This window comes from Lynx rufus, unplaced genomic scaffold (assembly GCF_022079265.1).
Source record: "Lynx rufus isolate CCGP_SWC_20201006 ecotype Redwood Valley unplaced genomic scaffold, mLynRuf1.p SCAF_18, whole genome shotgun sequence".
NCBI classification, from domain to species: domain Eukaryota; kingdom Metazoa; phylum Chordata; class Mammalia; order Carnivora; family Felidae; genus Lynx; species Lynx rufus.
In genome coordinates, this window is record NW_025814832.1 from 24,633,302 (window position 1) to 24,657,079 (window position 23,778).

Here is a 23,778-nt window from a genome sequence, read left to right on the forward strand (position 1 = left end):
AGTGGGGACTCTGCCCCCACTCCCAAGCTACCTCAGTGCTGGGGAGTCCGCTCAGCCCTGAGTCCTCCCGGGAGCAGGGGGGCAGAGCTGAGCGGCCGCCCGGAGCTTGGCGGGAGGAGGGGCCGGGAAGGGGGAGGTGGGGAGATCCGGCTGGAGGGGAGGCTCCGACGTCTCCTTCCTTCCTGGTTCCTGCAGCAGCTGCTGCCACTGCTAGGCTCCGTGAGGAGGGAGCGGGCGACTCGGAGACGGTGACTCAGAGGCGGAGAGGCGCGCGCGGGCCAAGGAGCACTGGCGTCCATGGACCCTGGGGTAAGGGGCCCGCGCTGGCTTTGGCTGACATTCCCCAGGCAGGCTTCCTCCCACCTGAAGCTGGCGGGTCTGCCCCTCTGGAGACAGGGGTGGGAATGGAAGTGGAAATGGGGCACCCACCGGGCTCCCCTCGACCCTGCACCCTCTACTGACAGAGCCCCCCCACCCTCCACCCGCCAGCAGTGAGGGGCCAGGATTCTAGGGGGCCAGGAAAAGGACACAGAGATACCCAAACACCAGAAGAGTTTGGGAACTTTCAATGGCCGAATGCAGGAGTTTTACCCCCCCCCCCCGGGTCAGCCTCTCGCACTCTGGGCCCCTCCGTCCCTACCTCCTGGCCACCACTACCCCACCGCATCCCTGTCCCTTCCCGGCCTTCGCTACTCAGGTGCTTGCTGGCTCCACTGGAAGATCTGAGCTGTTTCCCCAGCCTCAGGCCAGCCTCGCCCCTCCAGTCCCCTCCCTGTCTCACACACACAGAACCTCATGCATTATTGATCTCCTCGAGGAGCCAGGATGGCCAGGGCTGGTGCCAAGGGCGCCTGTGGGCACTGCTGCGGGACCTGTGTGGACCTTGGCATGTGCTTGGCCGCCTCTTCTCCCGCCCACAGTGCCTCAATGGGCACTGAAGCAGGGTCCCCTGCTTTCTCCGGGTGGGTGTTACTTCTCAGGAACCCCAAGGACCGGGATGGTAGAATGGAGGCTTTGAGGGGCACCGAGGGTCTCAGGTGGGCATCCTACGGTGGAGGCACAGAGAACAGTGGGGGCTGGCTCAGGCCTCAGTTTCCCGATGCCGAAGACAGAGGATCTGGAGACTGATTAGCGGGGAGTTGGGATGACAGAGAAGTCTCCAACCCACGACGGCAGGTGGAGGAGTGTCCAGGGGTCCTGGAGGAAGAGAAGCCAGATTGAGATCTTGCTTGTCCAGTCTCGGAATTCCTCTGCCCTGTTTTAGAGTCTCTTTTTTTTCACTCCCATGCCTCCTCTCTGCTCCCCCCCGCACCACACCCCCCGCCCTAGGGAATCTTCCAGAGAAAGCACCAAGTGTTTCCTAGAGCCTGAGAATGTGGGCCCAAGGTGGGGCTGGGCGGACTTTTGTGGTTGTCTCTTGGCGCTGGCCTGCGGACGGACGGTGTGCTAGTCCACCTCTCCGGGAGCAGTGGCCACAGCTGGAGGGTGTAGACAGGGAAACCCGCCCAGGGTGGGGAAGGGACAGATTCAGAGAGGCATGGCAGGTGAGCAGAAGATGTTGGTGAGCCCTTATCTCAGAGGGTGCGGGAAGGGTTGGAGGCGGGGAAGGTGATAGCAGGGTCTGTGCTAATGGGGTCTCTCTCTTGCTTCAAGGGTCCCCTCAGGACAAGGTGACATCCTTCTCCTTCCACCCTGCTCTACCTTCTCAGCAGGGAGTGGCTGCTCCCATCTCCATGGACTTCCAGGAGAGGGTCCCTAACTCCTTGGCCGAGAGCATTCAGTCTGCAAAGCCCAGCAGTGCCCTGCAGGTCTGAGATGGGGAAGAAGGCAGTGGGTGGATAGAGCTTGGCCCCAAAGTGGGGGGGTGGGCAGATTTGGTCACCTCACCAGCTGCTTTCCTACTTCTCTGTCCTGGACTGCAGGCCTCTGAGCTGTGGGAGGTAGAGGAGGAGCCTCAGGGCAGGCTGGGAGCAGAGGGTATCATGCCCGAGAGGCAGGAAGGCCACCTGCTCAAGAAAAGGAAGTGGCCTCTGAAGGGCTGGCACAAGGTAGGGTGGGCTGGGCAAAGGGAGGGGCCAGATGCAGAGGCGAGTGGGGGATGGGGGGGAAGGGTGTAGGCAGTACTGGGTGTGTGTGTGGAGGAGAAGAAAAGTCCATGTGTGTGGTTGCTCTCTCCCCATACCCTTTTCTGTCGGCCTCCTGGGTTCTCGTTCCTTCTGGGCAAACACAGAGATACTTTGTGCTCGAGGATGGAGTCCTTCACTATGCAACGACGCGGCAAGAGGTGAGTCAGGGCCTCTGCTGGGGGTTGTGGGCTGAGTGTGGGCCCAGAATGGTCTGCACGAACAGGGGACTTTATCATCTTTTTTTTTTTTTAATGTTTGTTTTATTTTTGAGGCAGAAAGTGACAGAGCATGAGCAGGGGAGGGGCAGGGAAAGAGAGGGAGACACAGAATCCGAAAGAGGCTCCAGGCTCTGAGCTGTCAGCACAGAGCCCGATGCGGGGCTCGAACTCACAAACCGCAAGATCATGACTTGTGCTGAAGTCGGACGCTTAACCGACTGAGCCACCCAGGCGCCCCAGGGAGCTTTATCATCTTTACCCTTGTTTCATTCTGGTGCTGGGGACAGGAACTAGAGGCCGGCATCCTCAGGATCTCTTTCTGAGAGGGTGTTTCCCTTCTCAGCCTTCGCGTTGCTGAGATTAGTTTTCCTTGCTCTCTGACTCCCTTGTTCAGAGTATGACTTGACGTAGTGGGGTGCTCTGTGCACCAGAGGACAACTGACGAGTCCCTGCTGATGCTGTGAACCTGCTGCCTGGCCCTGGAGCCTAGGGTCACCTCAGGGAGATGATGGCTCTGGGGTCCCGGGGGCCTAAAAACAGTCCCATTTTTCCCTGCCCACCATCCACCCTAGATCACCAAGGGGAAGCTTCATGGCTCCATTGACGTCCGACTGTCTGTTATGTCCATCAACAAAAAGGCCCAGCGCATTGACCTTGACACTGAAGACAACATCTACCACCTCAAGGTGACATCCCTGGGAGCCAAGTAGTAGCTTGGGCCCCAGCCCAGCAGAGACACTAGGGCACGCAGGAGAGAGGGGCGGGTTGAGGGTCTGTCCCTGAGGTTGACAGCAAGGGAGTTCCCATCGTATACCACAGCCAATGGCAAGACGTCCCTCTTGGTTGTTACATGAACAGGCGCAGAGCTAAGGGCTCGGTCACCCCGGGGAAGCTGTGCTCTGTCTCCCTGCAAGGAGCCTTTGCACAAGCCGGGGACGACAGGGAGACACTCTCCTTGCCTGGGAAGCAGAGCCCCAACTTCTTGTCCCTGTGAAGCAATCCTTCCTTTCATGCTTCCCTCTCCCTCTCCGTCACTTCTGCAGATCAAATCCCAAGACCTGTTCCAGAGCTGGGTGGCCCAGCTTCGTGCCCACCGCCTATCCCAGCGCCTAGACATGCCCCGAGGCTCGCTGCCCAGCACCACTCACCGGAAGGTAAGGGAGGTCCTGGGGAGGGGGGGAGGCAGTAACATGGGGACTCAGGGTGGGAGCTTCAGGGAACTGCGAGATCCATGGAGGGGGTGCTGCCTTGCCTCACTCTTGACTCACCCATAGGCTCCTGGTGCCCAGCTTCCAGCAGCAGGCAGTGCTTCGGCTCTCCCTGGGGTCGGACCTCGGGAGAAGGTGTCTTCCTGGCTGAGGGACAGTGATGGGCTAGACCGCTGCTCTCATGGTGAGGGGCCCCTGGCACTGTGCCTCTGTGGGCAGGGCGGGTGCCATTGGGTCTTGGAGGTGTCGGCTGTCACAAGGAGGTGGAACCGTTACCTCCAGCCCTGCCTCCGGGAACCTGGGGCCTCCAAGCCAACAGGATCTCCTCGGGCCTGCCCTGGGGAGCACCAGCCTCACCGAGAATGGCGGGGGCTTGTGTCTCAGGCACATAGACAGGACTCGGGGCCGGGGCTCACGAACAAGAAGACACAGAAAGCCAATCGGGGGGGGGGGGGTGTCCCGTGGAGTAGTGCCAGAGAAGGGGTGTGCTCTAGAACCCATTCCTGGAGTAGGCAGCTGAGATGTTGGCCTGGGAGAGGGAGATGGGGAGGTGCCACCAAGTGGGGACAGAGAGTCAGGGCCACCCCCACCCCGCACCCTGTGCGGAGGCGGCAAAGTTAAGGTATGTTATGGGGACCGAGGATGCCAGCCCTCTTGGGAAACCAGTGGCGGGAACTGGGAACTGCTTTGGCGTCCTGAGCCGAGGAGGGAGACGCAGTGTCAGGGTTTCTGTGGCCGCCCGGGTGAGATGTTAGGAGGAGGAAGGGAAGCCGAGGGACAGACTCTGGGGCGCCCAGGCAGTGCTGGGAGAGGATATCCTCATTCATTCTTCCCGCAGAGCTCTCTGAGTGTCAGGGGAAGCTCCAGGAACTACACAGACTCCTCCAGAGCCTGGAGTCCCTGCACCGGATCCCCTCGGCCCCTGTTATCCCCACGCACCAGGTGAGGGCCAGGGGAGGAGACAGGGCCCTGCCCAGGGGACTCCTGCTTGCCGCCCTCACCCTCACCACTTCCCCGGGACAGGCCCCCAGGCCCCCTCGTGTGCTGCGGTTTCCTGGAGAGCCGCACATCTACCTAGCTGACCCACCTCCCGTGTCCAGACGGCCTCAGGGTTGTCTCTCTGCCCCTTTGGAGTGACCCCTGCCTGCTGTACCCACGCCTCTACTAGGGTGTCATCTTCTTCCTCTGGGACGTCAGATGTCTCTGTGCCCTCCTCCGTGGCCATCTTCCCCTCTCCTGGCTTTCATGGTTGCTGCCCTTTGCCCCACCCTGAGTGAAACTCACCCCTCACCTCCCGCCTTCGACTTGCCAGGCCTCAGTGACAACTGAGAGACCCAAGAAGGGGAAACGGACCAGCCGCATGTGGTGCACACAGAGTTTCGCCAAGGACGACACCATCGGACGGGTGAGGTGGGGTGTGGACCCCAAGTCACCGGGGTGGGATGTCCTGGAGGAGGCTGTCACCTTCGACCCCTCTCCGTCACCCCCAGGTTGGTCGTCTCCACGGCTCTGTTCCCAACCTGTCTCGCTACCTGGAGTCCCGGGACCCCTCAGGCCCCCGTGGGCTGCCACCTCCAGACTATGCCCACCTGCAGCGTACTTTCTGGGCCCTCGCCCAGAAGGGTGAGTGCATGCTGGAGGGCGGTGGGGGGCAGGCGGGGAGAGGGAGAGGGAGAGGAGTCTGATGCCTGCCCTTGCCCTGCAGTGCACAATTCCCTCAGCAGTGTCCTGGCTGCCCTCACCGCTGAATGGGACCGACTGCGGGACCTGCACCAGGGTTCAGAGCTGTCGCGGATGGGGGTGAGGCTCAAGGACAGGGGAGCGTGTGGGAGGAGAGGGCTTGAAGCTGAGGACCGCAGGCCTGGGGAGGAGAGCGGAGCTGGGTCTGGGGAGAGTGGTTGGCGGAGGCAATCTGCGCAGAGGGCAGTATCGCGGGGCGGGGAGGGCTTTGTCCTCCTGGCTCCCTGTCCCCTCACTGTCTCCTCGCAGGTCTCTGAGGCCTCAGCTGGCCCGAGGCGCCTCCACTCGCTCTCCATCTCCTCGGACACCACTGCAGACTCCTTCAGCTCCCTCAACCCTGAGGAGGTAGGAGCCGGGCTGGGTTGTGGGAACCATTTCTCCTGCACCTTCTTTCTTAGCAGAAGTGAAGGCATGGTTGGTCTTCAGACCCAAAACAGGGCCCAGAAATCCTAGCTCCAACCCAATTCATGTAACATTGGCAGCAGCCTCACCTTGGTCATTCCTGCCCTGCCAGTGTGCAGATTGCTTATACTTTTTTTTTTTTTTTTTTTTTAAGTAGTGGAGCCCAACTCAGGGCTTGAACTCAGGGCCCTGAGATCAAGACTTGAGCTGAGATCAAGAGTTGGAGGTGTAACCGACTGAGTTACCCAGGCACCCCAGAGTGCTTTTACTATTTTTTTTTTAAGAGTTATTTATTTTTTAATTTGAGAGAGAGAGAGCGCACAAGTTGGGGACAGGGGGAGAGAGAGAGAGAGAGAGAGAAAATCTTAAGCAGGCTTCACACTCAGCACAGAGCCCGATGTAGGGCTCAATCCCACGACCCTGGGATAATGACCTGTGCCGAAATCAAGAGTCAGACACTCAAGTGACTGAGCCACCCAGGTGCCCCATGCTTTTGCTTAATTCAGTCCTATGCGGCCATGATCCTTACCCTCAAGTTCATGGTGGAGGAAACTAAGACTCAGAGAATCTGACCAATGGGCCCAGGATCCCCCAGTTGAGGATTGGCTGAGCTGGGACTTCCGTGTTCTGAGCACAGACTCTGGGGCCGGGCTCTGTGGGTTTGAATTTGGCCCCAGTGCTTGGCGGCTTTGTGACCCTGAGCCTCAGTGTCCTGGTCTGCAAAGTAGGGGGTCATAACAGTACCTACCGCTTAGGGTAAGTGTCAGGATTGACTGCATTAATGCACACGGAAGGCTTGGAACCCATCTCAGAGTGAGTGCCTAGGCCATGTGAGCGGCTCTTATGGAACCCACGTTCCCCTGTCCCAGGCCCCAGTTCAGCCACCACACCTTCGTATCCCACCACACTCTCTCCCTTCTGCGTCTTCTGCTTGGTGGGCTCCACACTCAGGCAGTAAAAGTCCCCAGCATGCTTCCCTCTCAAGGGAACTGTCAGGGCCGGGGAGCCCTGCCTGACACCTGTCCTTCCCACAGCAAGAAGCCCTGTACATGAAGGGGAGGGGGCTGACCCCCCAGCTGTCCCAGAGCAGTGTCCTGTCCCTTGCTGATTCCCACACAGAGTTCTTTGATGCCTGTGAGGTTCTCCTCTCTGCCAGCTCTTCTGAGAATGAGGTGAGGTGGGGGACAACCCTGGGAAAATTGGGATGGGGTCCAGAGAGACTAGAATTTGTAGATTCCCAAATCCTTTCTAACGCCTCAGCTGCTCTCTCGGGTAACACGTCCAGACCTGTTGGGTTTGTGTGGCCCTGCTCAGAAATCTGCTGGGGACCCTTCCTCTAGTTTGATGTGCTTTATCCCCGTGGGGTCTTCCCGAGACTGCTGCCGCAGCCCCACCCCAGCCCTCTTCCTGTGAGCGGGTCAGCCCCAGCACTTCCCTTGGCCCTGAACCCTGGATCTCAGCAATGCCCTGCTACCTTTCCTTGGTGTTCGCCAAGTCCCTGTGCTCCCTCCCTGCAGGGAGAGGGCCAGGCATCCCCTCCCAAAGTGGCAAGGCACACTCCATGATGTCAGTCTTAGGGCTCCGATCCTCCCCTCCCCCAAATACGTGTCTTCCCCCTTCCCATCAAAGGACTAGCTGGGCAGAGTCTTGCCAGGCCCTGGGCACTGCCCAGCTGCCCGGGGAGGCCCAGTCTGCCCAGCCTGTCATCTGTCCTGGCCCAGGGCTCAGAGGAGGAGGAGTCGTGCACCAGTGAAATCACCACCAGCCTGTCTGAGGAGGTGCTGGACCTCAGGGGAGCTGAGCGCTACCAGAAAGGTACTAGCTGGGTGTGCAGGCATGGAGGGGTTTGGAGGGAGGTACAAATCGTGTTTGTCCACAGCCCAGACCCCTTGGGAGGCAGTCTATTGTGGTGACTGGTGGGCTAACAGCTTAGGGTGACCCCAGGAGATAAGGAAGGCTAAGCTGTGAGCTACAGAATGTTCCAGGAGCGGATCCCGAGGTGGGTCGGGCTCAGGCCTGGGGGCTGGCCATCAGTGCGGTCTTCTGAGAAGACTGGCATGGGGCCTGATACAGAGGCAGATGGTCCCATCTTGCCACTCTTTAGCAGTGTGGCTTTGGACATGTCATTTTACTTCTTGGAGCCTGTTCCCTCATCTGTAAAATGGGCTGAATAATCTGTATCCCAACATTGGTTTCTGTGTTTATGGAGGGGAACTGAAGGCCAGGGTGGGGGCTCAGGAGGGGCTTCTGGGGTTCAGGGTTTCCAGCAGCGGGAGGTGCCCTCTCTGAGTGGTTCTCGGTCCTGCTACCCACCTAAATCCCCCCGGGGGGCTCGACTGCAGAGTCCAGAGGGGTGCTTGGGAATGAGTGTATCTAGGAGCACCTCAGGACTGGGGGCGGTGCTGGGGTTGGCCTGTGTGCCCCCCCAAGTCTGGATACCCTGCGGGAGGAAGAGTGACGTGGCCGGGTGGGGCCCAGGGGCGTGTGTTCCAGGGAGAGCTGCGGGGCCACCCCGTCGCCGCTGCCTGCCAGCGGCCAGCGGGCCAGGGGCTGATGTGAGCTTGTGGAACATACTTCGGAACAACATCGGCAAGGACCTGTCCAAGGTGTCCATGCCTGTGCAGCTCAACGAGCCGCTCAACACTCTGCAGCGGCTCTGCGAGGAGCTGGAGTACAGCAGCCTCCTGGACCAGGCCAGCCGCGTGGCGGACCCCTGCGAGCGCATGGTACCCCCGGCACTCCTGGCGGGGCTCTTCCCCGCCACTGAAGCTCTACCTCCGCGGGTCCTTGCTTGTAGTGGGGCGGCACCCCCCCCTTCTCTGCAACCCCCCGGGGGCATGTCCCCCGCATCCCCCAACAGCATCTCCCCGCCCCCGCAGTGGCATCTCCCTGCCCCCCCCAGCAGCGGCATCTCCCCCCTGTATTGGCATCTCTCCCCCCCAGCGGCATCTCCCCCCCCACCAACAGCATTCTCCCCCACCCCCAGCGGCATCTCCCCCCACCCTCCCGCGGCATCTCCCCTACCCAGCGGCATCTCCTGGCCTCCCTCCCCAGCAGCATCCCCCCCGCCCGAGTGGCATCCCCCCCAACCCCAGCTGCATCTCCCCGCCCCCAGTGGCATCTCCACCGCCCCCAGCGGCATCTCTCCGCCCCAGCAGCATCTCCTCCCCACCCCCCCACCCCACCCCAGCGGCATCTCCCCCCCCACCAACAGCATTCCCCCCCACCCCCAGCGGCATCTCCCCCCCCTGTAGTGGCATCCCCCCCACCCCAGCGGCATCTCCCCACCCCCAGTGGCCTCTCCACCCACCCCCCCAACCCCACCCCAGCGGCATCTCCCACCCCCCCCCCAGTGGCATCTCTCCCGCCCCCAGCGGCATCTCCCCCCCCCCCCCAGTGGCATCTCCACCCACCCCCAGCGGCATCTGTCTGCCCCAGCAGCATCTCCCCATCACCCCACCCCAGCGGCCTCTCCCCGCCCCCCTCCCCCAGCGGCATCTCCTCGCCCTTCCACCCGCAGGTGTACATCGCGGCCTTTGCCGTCTCTGCCTACTCGTCCACTTACCACCGAGCAGGCTGTAAGCCCTTCAACCCCGTCCTGGGGGAGACCTACGAGTGTGAGCGGCCTGACCGAGGCTTCCGCTTCATCAGTGAGCAGGTGTGGGCCCCGGAAGAAGAGGGGCCCTCACGGGTGGCTGGGGCTTCAGAGGGGCCAGGGCGCGGGAGAGAGAACTCAGGGCGTCTGGCTCCGGGCGGAGCCCTGTGCCACATGGCGGTGGTGCAGAGGGCTCTCTGCTCCAGGGAGCTCCCTGCCGAGCGTGGGGGGTGGACTTGAAATGGGGAGTTACTGGACCATGTTCTAGAGCTGGGACCCTGGAGGCTCTGAGGCTGCCCTTCAGCCAGGAAGGCATGCTGTAGGGGCTGATCTCCACCTAGGTCTCGAGGGAGGATTGACATGCACCAAGAATCCAGGGGGTGGGGAGAATGGGAGGCTCCAGACAGGGTATGAGAGACACAGCTGGGTGGCAAGACAGCCCCAAGCCCTGAGGAGCCCTGCAGGCCAAATGGTTGCCTTCAATGGGGAGTCATCGAGGGTTTTAGGCAGTAGAGTGACAATGCTCCAAATTGCACTTTATAAAGATTGCTCAGACCGTGGTGTGCGGATGGGTCAGAGAAGGCCATTAAGAGGCCATTTCAGTCATCCCTGTTAAGAGCTGACAAAGACCTGCACTTAGGCTGTGGCATCTGGATTGCGAGGACATTGGATTCAGGAACTGTGTCATGTTGCCCTTGACAGGACACAGTTGTCAACAGAATGCTGTTACATGTAAGAGATAGGGGAGGTGGTCGATGATAGGGAAAAGCTGGAGATGGCCTTGAATTTCTGGTTGGGGGGCTCCAGCAGGTGTATGAAAGTGCCAGTTAGCAAGATGGGAAGTGTGTGAGGAAGGTAACTGCATTGGCGAGACTCCTTGTCTACGTGGGCTTGACTTCCACGGGGAGATGTCCGGGAGGCCCTGGGCCGTGTGGGTACAGAACTCCTCTGGGAACAGGTGGGGGCTGACAGACCCAGGAGTCACCAGCTTAGAGGACGGATGATGTCACGGGCTGCTCACGGGAGAGGGTCTGAGGAGGGTGGGCAGGGAAGGCGGAGGAGCTCCGAGGCCAAGTGCGGGTGGATGGTCCACAGGACTTTGACGGGGTTGGTTGGTTTACTGAGTGAGGGAGGTTTCTGAGAAGGGCTGTGGGCCGAGGCCGGGTTACAGCGGGTGGCTAGGAAAAAGAAGTATCGTAGGGAAAAATGAGACTTTAAAAAAATTAAAATTAGGGGCGCCTGGGTGGCTCGGTCGGTTAAGCACAAAACTTCAGCTCAGGTCAGGTCATGATCTCATGGCCTGTGAGTTCAAGCCCTGCATTGGGCTCTGTGTTAACATCTCAGAGCCTGGAGCCTGCTTCAGATTCTCTCTCTCTCTCTCTCTCTCTCTTTCAGGAAGAAATAAAAAACATTAAAAAAAATTAAAATGAAATGGGGCACCTGGCTGGCTCAGTCAGTGGAATGCACCACTCTTGAGCTCGGGGTCATGAGTTCGAGCCCTGCGTTGGGCGTAGAGCTTCCTTAAAAAAAAAAAAAAAAAAAAATTAAAATAGAGAAAAAATGCAGCTTATTTTCAAAACAGTTGACTGGGAGAGAAAGAGGAGAGAGAGAGAGGGGTTCAGCCAGAGGTGGGGATAGAGCTGAGGCAGGTGTTTTGTTTGTTTAGATTTTAAGTGTTTTTTTTTTTTTTTTTAATTTTTTTTTTTCAACGTTTATTTATTTTTGGGACAGAGAGAGAGACAGAGCATGAATGGGGGAGGGGCAGAGAGAGAGGGAGACACAGAACCGGAAACAGGCTCCAGGCTCTGAGCCATCAGCCCAGAGCCCGACGCGGGGCTCGAACTCACGGACCGCGAGATCGTGACCTGGCTGAAGTCGGACGCTTAACCGACTGCGCCACCCAGGCGCCCCAAGTGTTTTTGAAAATACAGTGAAAAGTTCGTCCAGTACAGGAATGTGTACAATAGGAAATGAGCCCCAGATCCTTCTGAGGAGATTGCTGCTGCCAGTGTTTGTTTTGTGCGTACGTGAGCAAAAGTGTGTGCATCCAGAAAAGAAAGGTTTACTCTTTTTTTTTTAAATGGAAGAAACAGGAAATATTTCTTTAGTTTTTTGTTTTGTTTTGTTTTTTAGAGAGGGAGGGCGCAAGTGAGTGAGAGGCAGAGAGGGAGAGAGAGAAGCAGCGTTCAAGGTCACCAGATGCCAGGCTCAAGCTCACGAACCGTGAGATCACGTCCTGAGCCAGAGTCCAATGCTTAGCTGACTGAGCCACCCACGCGCCCTGATATTTCCTTAAAAAAAAAAACATAAAAAAGTTTATTTATTTATTTTGAGAGAGAGCAAGGACAAGCAGGGGAGAGGCAGAGAGAGAGAATTCCAAGAAGGCGCCCTGTGTCAGCACAGAGCCCAACTCAGGGCTCGATGTCATGAACTGTGAGATCATGACCTGAGCCTAAATCAAGAGTCAGACACTCAACTTGGCTGAGCCACCCAGGCACCCCAGGAAATACTTCTATTTGGAGAGAAAGAGAAAAGTAGAGGGAAAGGCTGCAGGACAGTGGGGTGGAGGAGGGCGGAGCCTGCAGGAAGGGGTGTGAGGCAGCTCCACCAGGAGGAAGGTCCAGGCCTGGCAGTGGATTCAGGGGGCCGGGGTCAGGGTGGGAGCCATAAATTGGTGGGAGGAGTTGTCACCTCTAGTCTCCCTCTGAGGGTGGGCGTGTCAATGTGGTTTGAAGGCGATGGGTTGGGTGTGGGTCCTCAGAGAAGGATTGGGCCCAGGTGTAGACAGAGTGTAGCATTAGAAGTTTCCAGGTGTGTGCTCCGTGTGTTCCTCGGCTCCGTGGGGGTGAATGAAGAGCAGGGAACCAGGGGCGGCACAGAGGAGGCCGATGCCAGGTGTTGTGACAAGTGGTGGCAGAAGGTTGTGGAGGGTGCTGTGAGAAGGTGGAGGTGACAGCAATGTCAGGCGGGGGGACGGTGGTGGAGCAGGGCGGACAGGGCACAACAGAGCAGAGTGGCTGAAAGTCTTGGGAAGAGTCATGGACCACAGGGAATGAGAGAGGCAAGGCTGCAGGCTTTGGGATACCCAAGTTCAAGTTCCAGATATGGAGCCGTTCCAAGGAGGGCAAGGCCGGGGTTTTTTTTTTTGGAGGCTGTGACGATGGTGAAGGAGAAAGCAGTAAGGGAAGAGGGCCCCCAGGAGGGCTGGCTTTCAGGCAGGGCACAGGAGGAAGCCTCATCTGTCACTACTAGAGGACTTGGTAGCCTTGAACAAGGGTCCTGGGGCTCCAGAAGGGAGTGAGTGAGGAAGCATGTGCGGCCTCATGGGAACAGAGAGGGCAACAGAATCTGGGTGGTGGCTGAGGATGACAGAGACAAGAGACCTGGAACCAACTGGTCTTCTGGTTTGGAGAGGAACTGGGATTGGGGATAAGGGACTTTGGGGAGCCCTGGGGTGAGGAGCAGACCCCATAATCCTCAGGGGCAACGTCAAGAGACCTTCTTTGTTCACCAAGGTCTCCCACCACCCCCCCATCTCGGCATGCCATGCGGAGTCTGAGAACTTCATCTTCTGGCAAGGTGAGGAATTGGGGGGGGTGAGGGGTGGGGAGGCGGACATGAGGGTGAAGGGCAGATGGGGGAGAGGCTGGAACACTCTCTGGTCTCTTTTCTGCCCTCCCTCTCCCTCTCCCGACCCAACTCCAGACATGAAGTGGAAGAACAAGTTTTGGGGCAAATCCCTGGAGATTGTGCCTGTGGGGACCGTCAATGTCAGCCTGCCCAGGTGGGTGTCCCTAAGGCCCCAGCCTATGGGGCTGCTAAGGTCAGCAGCCAGGCCCAGCCTACGGGCCGTCTTCCAGGCTGGGGTGGTGAGGTGATAGGGGCAGGATCGAAAGGTCTGGCCTGAAGCTGGTTGGGGTGGGGTAGTGTCTATACATTTCACACCTATTTTTACAGCCGTTGTGCATACAGAAACAGGAAAAATCCTAGAACGGTAGAGCTGGAAGGGCTCACTGAGGTCATCTGATGCAGTGGCTTTCACACTCTCTTGACCGTGACTCACAGTAAGAAATCCATTTGAGACTTCAAGCCAACGCACAGACGCACCCACCCTCATACACAGACCCACAGAGACCTAAGTTGACCTCAGGACTGATCGCAAACCACATCGGAAACACTGTCCTCTAGCTCACGTCATTTTCCAAGTGGGGACAGCAGCCAGAGAAGAAGGGGGCTTACCCGGCATGGTCCAGGAGTTAGCGAGAGGCCAGTCCAGGGCCGGGAAGATCCTGGGCTTCAGAGTTAGAAGTTCTGTCTGGCAGCTTTGATAATTATGCACGCAACAAAGAGGCTTAATGCTTCAGAGCCTCCCGTCCGCTCTTCCGTGAAATAAGAGTAATGAGTAGGACCCAGAGGAAGGGGGGATTAAACAGGGTAACGTGTGAATGGGCCTACCCTGGTCCCTGGCACCCACGGGCAGGGACTCTGTGTATTTATCCCCATGACGTAGGCACTCAGGAGCTTTGTCAATGAATGGAGACCTGTTGACTCAATATTTTTTGTGAGGGCTGTTGTGCTTTGTAAATATGTCATCCTTTTTGTTTTGTTCATATATATATATATTTTTTTTAATTTTTTTTAACGTTTATTTATCCTTGAGACAGAGAGAGACAGAGCATGAACAGGGGAGGGGCAGAGAGAGAGGGAGACACAGAATCGGAAGCAGGCTCCAAGCTCCGAGCCATCAGCCCAGAGCCCGACATGGGGCTCGAACTCACGGAATGCGAGATCGTGACCTGAGCCGAAGTCGGATGCTCAACCGACTGAGCCACCCAGATGCCCCTATATATTTTTTTTAATATTTATTTTTGAGAGAGAGCGCATGCCTGTGTACAAGCAGAGGAGGGGCAGAGAGAGAGAGGGAGAGAGAGAATCCCAAGCAGGCTCTGTGCTGTCAGCGCAGAGCCCAACTCGGGGTTGAAGAGGAGTTCGACCTCATGAGCTGTGAGATCGTGACCTGAGCTGAAATCGAGAGTCAGACGTTTAACCGACTGAGCCACCCAAGTGCCCTATAAATATGTCATCCTTCACACAGAGGCAGAACCAGGACCGCAGTGTTCCTTCCACAGACCCACATGACGGGCATCCTGGCTCAGGGTGGCACTTGTTCCCGGGGCCAGCCAGCTGCCCTCTCCTGCTCTGTCTCCCTCAGATTTGGGGACCACTTTGAGTGGAATAAGGTGACGTCCTGCATTCACAACATTCTGAGCGGCCAGCGCTGGATCGAGCACTATGGGGAGGTGCTCATCCGGAACACGCAGGACAGCTCCTGTCACTGCAAGATCACCTTCTGCAAGGTGGGCATCCCCACCCTGACCCTGCCTGTCTGCCGCCAGCAGCTCACCCTGGGGGAGGGGAGGGGACACCTCCCTAAGTCCCCTGCCTCCACCCCCACCCCAGGCCAAGTACTGGAGCTCCAACGTCCATGAGGTGCAGGGGGCCGTGTTCAGCCGGAGCGGCCGTGTCCTCCACCGACTCTCCGGGAAGTGGCACGAGGGGCTATACCGGGGATCCCTGCCCGGCGGTCAGTGCATCTGGAAACCCAGTAAGTGGCCTGGTCAGGGAGGGCCGGGCAGGGGTGAGGGTGCCTATGGCACAGTCCACCTGCCCCAGCCCCTTGCCTTCCCCCCCAGACTCCATGCCCCCAGACCACGAGCGAAACTTCGGCTTCACTCAGTTTGCCTTGGAGCTGAATGAGCTGACGGCAGAGCTGAAACGGTCACTGCCTTCCACGGACACGCGGCTCCGGCCAGACCAGAGGTCAGTGTCAGGTGGGCCCCACCCTGGAGCCTCTGGGCTCCTCCCTCTTCCACATGAGCTTCCGCATCCTGCTCGGCCTGTTCTTCCCTCTTGGTGTTGCCCCAGGAAGATGGGTCCCATCTGGGGGCAGAGCTGGGCAGGGGACAGAGGTCTTGGGTTTGGCGGGGGGGGGGAGGGGCAGTTCCCCTGACTGCCATGTGGATGCTTAGGTACTTGGAGGAGGGGAACATACAGGCCGCTGAAGCCCAGAAGAGAAGGATCGAGCAGCTTCAGCGGGACAGGCGCAGAGTGATGGAGGAGAACAACATCGTCCACCAGGCTCGCTTCTTCAGGTACCTCTGCCCTCTCCCTAGGCCTCTGCCATCCAGGCTCCTTGCCACCTCCCATACAGCCCCTCCTCACTCTGAGTGGGGCCGGCTATGGGAGGCAGCATCCGGGGACCCTGGCCTTAGTTCGGGATGTTCACCCCTCTCCTTCCCCCAGGCGGCAGACAGACAGCAGTGGGAAGGAGTGGTGGGTGACCAACAACACGTACTGGAGGCTGCGGGCCGAGCCGGGATACGGGAACCTGGATGGGGCCGTGCTCTGGTAGCCCTGGCCCTCGGGGGGCAGGAGGCTCAGGTTCCTCCCTCCTGCCTCTACCTCCCACGGACACACGGGTGAGGCCAGGCTTCCCCACTCACCGCCCTGGAGACCAAGGGGGCAGCCCTGGCTTTGTCCCCTCTGCCGGCCAGAGGGGCTGCATCCCGGCCCACCGCCCACCCCCTGTTTGGGGTGGGAAGCAGGATTCGTGCTTCCCCAGTCTTGTTTTCCCAGACAACCAGCATGTAAGACCCTTCTTGTTCTGTCATTCCCCTTCTGTCCCCTTTGGGGTACTTGGGGGAGACTCCAGGCTCTCCAGGATCTGTTCCCCATTTAGTGCCTTCCTAGGACACAGGGGACCCCTTGATGCTCCCCAGGCTTCCTATGCCCAGGGCTCTGGCCCCGGCTGTGTGGTTGGAGTGAACGAAGGAGAAGAGATGGCCTTTTCTCCCACCCCCCTGTCCATCCCATCCCTCTCCAGCATCTTCTCCCCCGTGCCCTGGCTCAGCGGGGCTCCCTTTGCTCGGTCCTTGGCAATCTCTCCCATCCTCCTGGATCCCCGTCTCCCAAACTGCAAAATGCCTGCAGCTTCTGGCTCCTTCGGCCCTGGTCCTCAAGCGGAAGGAAACTTCAGTCACAGCTCGGCAGGTCCCCGCTGTGTGGACAAGACCTGTCCAAGAGGCGGGGAGCGAACTGAGCCGGCAGGGTGCCTGGCCTCAGACCCCCTGGGAGTGAGTGAGCACGCGTGAGAGTGTGAGTTTGTGTAGGAGTGTGTGCATGTGTGCGTGTGCCTGTGTACTGCTTGCAGGCGAGCAGGGTTCCCAATGTAGCCCGATGGCCCCTGCTGGGGGTCCGCCACTGTTGCTCATTTTCGCACAGTCTGCCTCTGATTAAGGTGAATCGCAGTGACATTCCAAGCTCCAATAAAGACAACCCCGAACTTGGGCCTGAGACCATTCATTTAAAAACACGTGTGGTCAAGCTCAGTGAAGCCTCACAGCTCCCCACTCCCCTGGGCTGAAAATCCCCTGTCCTCTCTCCCTTAATCCCCACATCCTGTCCATTCTCTCTCAGAGGCCTGAGCTCTGGTCCCCTTCTCTGGATTGCTCCTGGCTTAGGCTGGGCCCTGAGCGACCCTTGCCTGGACTGTCACCTCACCGCCCCTCTCCCCTGCCCAGGCACCTCCGTTCTGATGCTGGCTTTCAGGGTGATATTTTTAAAAAGAGATGGGGTTTCCTCATGCCTGTTTCAAATATATCTGTTGCTCCTGGGGACCTAGAGGAAAAACCCACACTCTTCAACCAGGCTGGAAACTGTGGTTCGTGTCCCCCCTCTGGCGTAGAGTGCTGACCCCCACACCCAGCATCGGTGGTCAGGTCTCCTCCCACCCCAGATCAGTGAGTGTCCACGGAGAGATGGGAGCAGAGGTGGGGGCGGGAGAGTTGGAAGGGGCCGGGGAACAAGGCCAGCTACACGTCTCCTGCTCCCCTACCCAGCCAAAGCTAAGTTTACATCTGAGCTCTGTTACCAAAGCTGTGTGGTCTTGGTCAAGTGCCTTCTCTTTCTGTTTGGAGACTTTGTTCCTTCATTTGATTTCTCTTTTTTTTTTTTTTTTAAAGGGTGATTTATTTAAAAAAATTTTTTTAATGTTTATTTATTTTTGACAGAGAGAGAGAGACAGAGCATGAGCGGGGGAGGGGGAGAGAGAGAGGGAGACGCAGAATCCGAAGCAGGCTCCAGGCTCCGAGCTGTCAGCACAGAACCCGATGTGGGTCTCGAACCCACAGACCACGAGATCATGACCTGAGCCAAAGTTGGACGCTCAACCGACTGAGCCACCCAGGCGCCCCTCCTTCATTTGATTTCTTATATGTCCAAAGAGAATGTATGGGAAGGGGCCCAGGCTCCTGATCTCATTAGCTGCCTCAGCCCCTCACCCTGTCTTGTGGCAACAACAGGCCCCCAAGCCCTGCTCTGGTTTAGATGGCTGTGCCAAGAGCACGTCACACTTTCTCCAGGGGGTGTGTGTGTGTGTCAAGAACAGAGGGGACTCCGGAGCCACGGCCGCCCCTCCAATCCTAGTCCTTTTCCTCTCCCCAGCCCCCTCCGCATTTGCACAGTTTATATCCGGAGGGCGTGAAGTTAAAATGAATACACTCATCCTGACACTACGCACCAGAAAGAACCTCAACCCACTCCAAAAAAAGCCAAAGCTTGCCCACTTTCAGGGATTGTTTTTTAATACAAGGTGCACTGCCCTCCTCCCCAACCCTCTCCACTCAGAGCAACGCAGCACCTGACTGACCGGCTTGTGTTCCACTTCCACAGATTTTTAAGAACTAGAGTTTCAGATGGACCAAATTCTGAAGTTATTTTTCAAACGGAGATAGGAGACTAGCCACTTCTTTGCCCACGGGAACCAGGCCCGCTGTGGCCTGACCAGCATCCTCCCCAAGCCCGGGGTACCAACTCACTGCAGGGGGGGGGCGGGCGGGGAATGGTCAGATTGGTGAGGCTTCTCCAGCTGGAGGACTGTCGTTTTCTTAGAAACCCTCCCCATCTGGCCAAGGTTTGGTGGGTCATCACGGACAGGGCTCTCAGGGCAGACTGAGGGGAGTCTGGAGCTCCGGCCCTGGGCTGTGCTCTGTGGACTGTATGTGCGGGGCCCAAAGCAGCTGTGGGCACAGAAGATGGCGGCCACCTTTCAGCTACCGAGAAGATGCGTGTGGGGGGTCCTCAAGTCCAGTCTGAGGAAGCAATGGTGAGCCCCATTCTCAAGCCTATCCCAGTCTAGTCTGGTGACACACAGGAGCACTACTCACCACTGGGCTTGGGGCAGCACCCCCCCCCAGACCTGGACCCCCAGCCTTGGATGGAAGAAATGGCAGGGCTGGGACAGAGGGGAGGAGTATGGGCTTAGACGCCCCACATCTTAACTGAGCTTGGGAGAGGTGTGAGGTAGAAGGCACCCAGTTTGTAAAGCCAGAGACCTACATCCCTGGATGAGTGAAGGTCAGAGCTTGAAGAGCAGGGAAATGCTTGGGCCCAACAATGGCGGCAGAGGCAGGGGGAGCCAGGCAGGAAGCGTCAGTCCTCACCTCACACACTTTGGGCCCTCCACCCCCAACCTTTCCACTCAGAGAAATGGTCTTTTTTTTTTTTTTAAAGTTTATTTATTTTTGAGACAGAGAGAGACAGAGCATGAACGGGGGAGGGTCAGAGAGAGAGGGAGACACAGAATCGGAAGCAGGCTCCAGGCTCTGAGCCATCAGACCAGAGCCTGACGCGGGGCTCGAACTCACGGACCGCAAGATCGTGACCTGAGCTGAAGTCAGACGCCCAACTGACTGAGCCACCCAGGCGCCCCAGAAATGGTCTTTTTAAAACTTATCAGTTGAATAACTGATGGGGATGCTTGGGTTGTCAGGGGCAAAAAGGCCAAGAATAACTTCTAACCCCCCAATGCCCTGAATCTTCTGAATAAATGGGTGGTTTAGGGTGCCTGTGCGTACGTGTTGATAATAAACCAGAGAAGGGAAAGACTGCTGAGCCGGCCAAGGAGCTAGGTGTCAAAGATAAACAGACATTAAAGGGGCGAAGACAGATTTTATTCAGGAACCACTGACAGTGGGGCAAGTTTCATTCGGTCTGTGCAGAGGAGACTGGGCATTTCAAGGGAGAATGAGGGAGGAGGGAGGGGGCGAGCAAGGGCTCCAGTAGTCAAAGAAGTGAAAAATTACAAAGGATTGGCCAGTGTAAATGCAATGAGGCATCAGGGGTGCCTGCTAGCTTGCAGTGATCAAAGTGGGATCCTGTCCTCCCACAGAGCCTGGGAGACAGGCCCCAGCCTTCTTGATGATCACATTTCAAAGGAATGGCTTCCAGGTCCTTGAGGAAGACACTCCTGAATGTAGGAGATACGTGTATCCCTCAAAGGGACAGAGGAAGGAGTCATCATTATAAGCCCTTTCAGGTAAATGCTCTAAGAAAGGTAAGTCAGGAGCCCATCATCAGGTGTTTGCGAGGAACAAACACTAAATTCTCCAGGCAGCACTGAGCTCTCTCAGACAGGCATCTTAAAGAGGTCTCCTGGGGACATTCTAGGGACACGGCCCTGTGCTTCTGGAAGCCGTGCTGGAGTTTGGTGAGGGGATTGGATTGATTTGTTATGTGCTGGGTTCTGCCATTCTCAGGGGCACTTCACGTTCCCTCCTTGAGATCAGGGTGAGGGCCTGATCCCCCTGAAGCTGGAGTGCCTGTTTAGGGCGCGGAAGGAGGCCAACAGGCCAGCACTTGCCTCCCTGCTGAGGTGGATGGGGTGGGGGCTTTCCCCCACCCGCTCTGCAGCAGACAAAAGGCACTCAGTGGGGCAGTGGTGGGTGCCCACAGCCCTTGACCCACGCCATGGTATAAAATCCTCAGTTCGCAGAAAGGACCCCCTCCATATACATCAGGGTACTGGAAGCATCTTTAGCAACCTCGGGTAAGTCCAAACCGTTGTCACTTTGCCCCATGATGCCCAGACCCCGGGGATGCTGGATCTTGCTGGTTCCTAATATGACAGGCCTCTCAAAATGATGGGTGGGCTGGGCTATGGGAAGGGTGTGAATAGAAGAAGAAATTGGATTAGGCAGGAGAGAGAATGGGGATGAGAGTTGGCTTCAGAGTCTGGGCATCTAGGACCAAGGCGGTGAAATTCTTCCAGCACCCTCAAGAGGGCGCCTGCGTCTCTTGAAAGGATCAATTCAGGCACAGCCTGAGCCCACCTGGCAGATGCCTGCACCCACTGTCCGCTCAGATTCAAAGGCCCCCAAGAATCTGGCAGTGTCTGGGTCCCAGCTGGGCAGTGATAAACAACAGTGGAGACACTATCAGCCCACGTTCCTGCGGATTGTCAGTGTGCTCAACCACTGCCCACCTACACTTTTCAGACGACACACTGGGTCAGGAAACTCCTTCTCTGGGAGACCCAGGTGTCCCCAACCACTCTTAGAGACTGCCCAGGAGGGCCGGGGGAGGGTGGTCAGGCTCTGTTTGCCTCCTCTCTTGCCAGGTAACAGCCGGTCAAGGACAACGGGTCCAGGATCACACTCCCACACACACACACACACACACACACACACACACAAAGCCTTCACAAGAGAACTTTTCCCTGGGTTTCTGCTAACAGCCCTCCTGCTTGTGCAGCCCCCAGAGCTATCACACACTGGGACAGGAACCATGATGGTGCCTCAAGGGGCTAGGATCCGTGGGTACCCGGAATTCCTGACCAACTGGCTTCCAGGTCACAGCGCAGGTATCTTTCCCAGATACACCCTGCCGGAGATTGTGCCGGCCACTGCCTTTACCCCTCCCAATGCATGACAGACACGGGGGTCAGCCATTGGCCGGGGGCCAGGTCTCCCTGCACTGGCCAGGAGCTCAGAGGAGTGTGAGAATTCTAAGTTCCAACCAGGCTTTTCAGGTCCTAATGAAGTTATATTTTGCGAAGGCTGGAAGACAGAACCTATTTTAAGCTATTAGCTTGGTTTGTAATCTTTAAGTATTTAACATATGATGTATGGGCTCGTGTTTGTACTCCTATCCTGGGCCCTCCAAATGTTAGGGGCAGGGAGGGAGGAGAAGATGTTTTGCAGTGTGCTTCTGAAGGGTATGGAGGCAGGGGGAGCGGTCCACCTGTGGCCTCCCGGGAGGGATGACATTGGGAACGAGAAGGAAGTAGGCCACAACCAGTTTGGCAAAGAGGTCTTGGCTGATGTGGGAAGCCATCTCACCGAGGGGCCCAGGAGGTGGGAAAGGCAGGTCCTATTTGCCCTCTCTCCCTCCTCTGTCATTTAGCAAGGCACTCCAGGCCAGGGTAGCCTCTCCCCTCCTCCCTGGACCACCAGAGGCCGCCATACTTCCGTTCTGCTACTTGCCAGGCAGGGTGGTCTGGGAAGAGCACTGGACTAAGAGATCTGGCTGAGGCCCGGAAGTCAGCTCTCCCGGCTCTGCCGTTTCTTCCCTGCCTGTTTCCCCTCCGCGGACTGGGCATAATCCAGTGGGCATAATCCACTGCGCAGTGGAACGACCAACAAAGGTGGCTTTAGAGGATGTGGGCTGGCGTCACCACGGGCTCTGCTGCCCCCACCGGTCCCCCCTTGCAGGCAGGTCCTCCTGGAGAGAGGGAAGCAGAATTGAGGGCGCGAGTGTGCAGACACCAGTGGGCGCCCTAAGTCTCCCAATACTTTTTGCCAAGAAAGGAGTACAAAGTATCTCCCCAAATGGTGAGGGGGTTCACACACCGGTCCAGGGGGGAAGGGGCAGCACCCTTCATCTCTGTGGTCCCCTCACCATCAGTCCCTGAGACAGAGCCCAGCATCCTTCTGTGAGCTGACTCATCCCCTCCCTAGTTAAGGAGCGTCGGGGCGCGGGAGCTCCGGCCCCACCCGCCTCACAAGCACCGGGAAACCTGGCAAAAGGGGCCAGAAGGTCCTCGAGGCCAGGAAGTCCGGGCTGACAAAGTTGAAGGTCGGGGGAAGGGGCGGAAAGGGGCCCGCGCCCCCAGGCATCGCCTTCAGCGCGCGCTCCCGCACCGACCCCGGCGGAGGGGGCAGGGGGAGGGCCGGGCTGGCGGGTGGCCGGGGAGCGAGCTGACTACCGACTTCGCGGGAGCCCGAGGAGCGGAGCCGCGCCGCCCAGCCCGGCGATCGGCTGCAGCGGGCCCGGTGGCCGCGGGGCGGAGCCCGAGGACCGGAGACGCGCGTGCTCGGGGCCTCGGCCGCGGGGTGGGAGCGAGCGCGCTGCGTCCTCTGTCGTCTCCGCCTGGAGGTGCGCTGGCGCCCCGCTTCCCCCTGACCTGCACTGCCGGGCTCGGGACGCGTCCTCAGACCCGGTGGCCCGCCGCGGGGAGCCCGCCTGGGACGCGGGACGGGAGGGCGCGGGGAGCCCGGGCTCCGGGGCGGGACCGAGGGGGCCGGAGTCATCTGCGCACACCAAGGCGGGTCCCCTCCCCAGCACGGGCACCCGGGACCCTGCCCCCCACCCCCCACCCCCAGCCTGCAGAGACAGCAGGCCTCGGGCACCCCTATCCTGGATGACCTCCCCCAACACAGCATCCTCTGCCACTAGCCGCCTCCATCTCAGTGGGTTTGCGATGTGTCAGGGGATAAGTATCTGGAAAAAGGTGTCTTGGCTGAGCGGAGGATGGAGAAGGGGAGGCACGGGACGGAAGAGCCACAAGGGGTGAGAACAAGAGGCTGGAGGCAGGGATATCTGAAGGCAGAATAATTTAGGGCCGCGTGTCTGGAGAGGTGGTGACTAAGTTCTCTTCCTAGGTTGTCAGTTTCTCCTTGTATTTCTTTAAAACAACATAGCACAAGTTTTTTGTTTGTTTGTTTTTCCCCTCCTCGCCCCTGTTAAAATTAATGCATGTTCATTGTTGGACAGTTAGAAAGTAACAAAAAAGAGTAAAGCAAAAATACAAATGGCTTACAATCCATATCCCAGGGACTGACTTTCTTTCTTTCTTTCTTTCTTTCTTTCTTCTTTTTTAATTTTATTTTTAAGTAATCTTACGCCCAACATAGGGCTAGAACTCCCAACCCGGGGATCAAGAGTCAAAAACTCCACTGACTGAGCCTCCCAGGTGCCCCCAGGGACTATCTTTCAAAGATTAACATTTTCTTCCATAAATGTTACATGATCACACCGCATGTGGTTTTGCACCCTACATCAGGATCACATTCCCACATCCTTCAAAAACATGATTTTTAAAGTATGTGGAATATTCCATTGGAAAATAAGAGGCTTAGACTTATAACCTTTAAAATATATCATAATATAGCAATGAAAGTCCTTGAATCTTTGTCATCTGATTTTTTAGGCTAAATTACTGAAAACGGAATTATTAAGATCTAATGCAGTGGGTTTTAAGCCTGGCTGAACATTCCATTGCTCTGAGAACAGGTTTTACAAAGACCATGGCCAGAGTGGGGCCAGTTGTCACATGTTCTACTGACTGAGACAGCCAGGTGCTCCTGGGCCTTGCTATTTCCAAAATGTTCCTCAGGGTGCTGGGCAGCTCAGTCGGTTAAACGTCTGACTTT

General features: G+C 57.8%; 1 protein-coding gene across 2 annotated transcripts; it reads left to right on the forward strand.

Annotated features, from left to right (window-relative positions):
- Positions 1–208: 208 nt before the first annotated feature.
- On the forward strand, positions 209–16,635 carry OSBPL7 (oxysterol binding protein like 7). 2 transcript variants are annotated; one of them, XM_047081141.1, is made up of 23 exons: positions 209–309; positions 1,654–1,808; positions 1,923–2,048; positions 2,231–2,284; positions 2,917–3,030; positions 3,388–3,498; positions 3,619–3,736; positions 4,391–4,494; positions 4,865–4,957; positions 5,043–5,175; positions 5,258–5,352; positions 5,542–5,637; positions 6,729–6,866; positions 7,416–7,509; positions 8,173–8,420; positions 9,215–9,352; positions 12,805–12,868; positions 12,995–13,073; positions 14,502–14,646; positions 14,750–14,894; positions 14,983–15,109; positions 15,319–15,441; positions 15,593–16,635. In XM_047081141.1, the coding sequence occupies exons 2-23, from the start codon at positions 1,734–1,736 to the stop codon at positions 15,699–15,701; spliced, it is 2,529 nt and encodes an 842-aa protein (XP_046937097.1). In that variant the 5' UTR covers positions 209–309; positions 1,654–1,733; the 3' UTR covers positions 15,702–16,635. The 2 variants fall into 2 exon arrangements, with proteins under 2 accessions (XP_046937097.1, XP_046937098.1); XM_047081142.1 differs by lacking the exons at positions 14,983–15,109; positions 15,319–15,441; positions 15,593–16,635 and having other exon boundaries at positions 14,725–14,870.
- Positions 16,636–23,778: the final 7,143 nt, after the last annotated feature.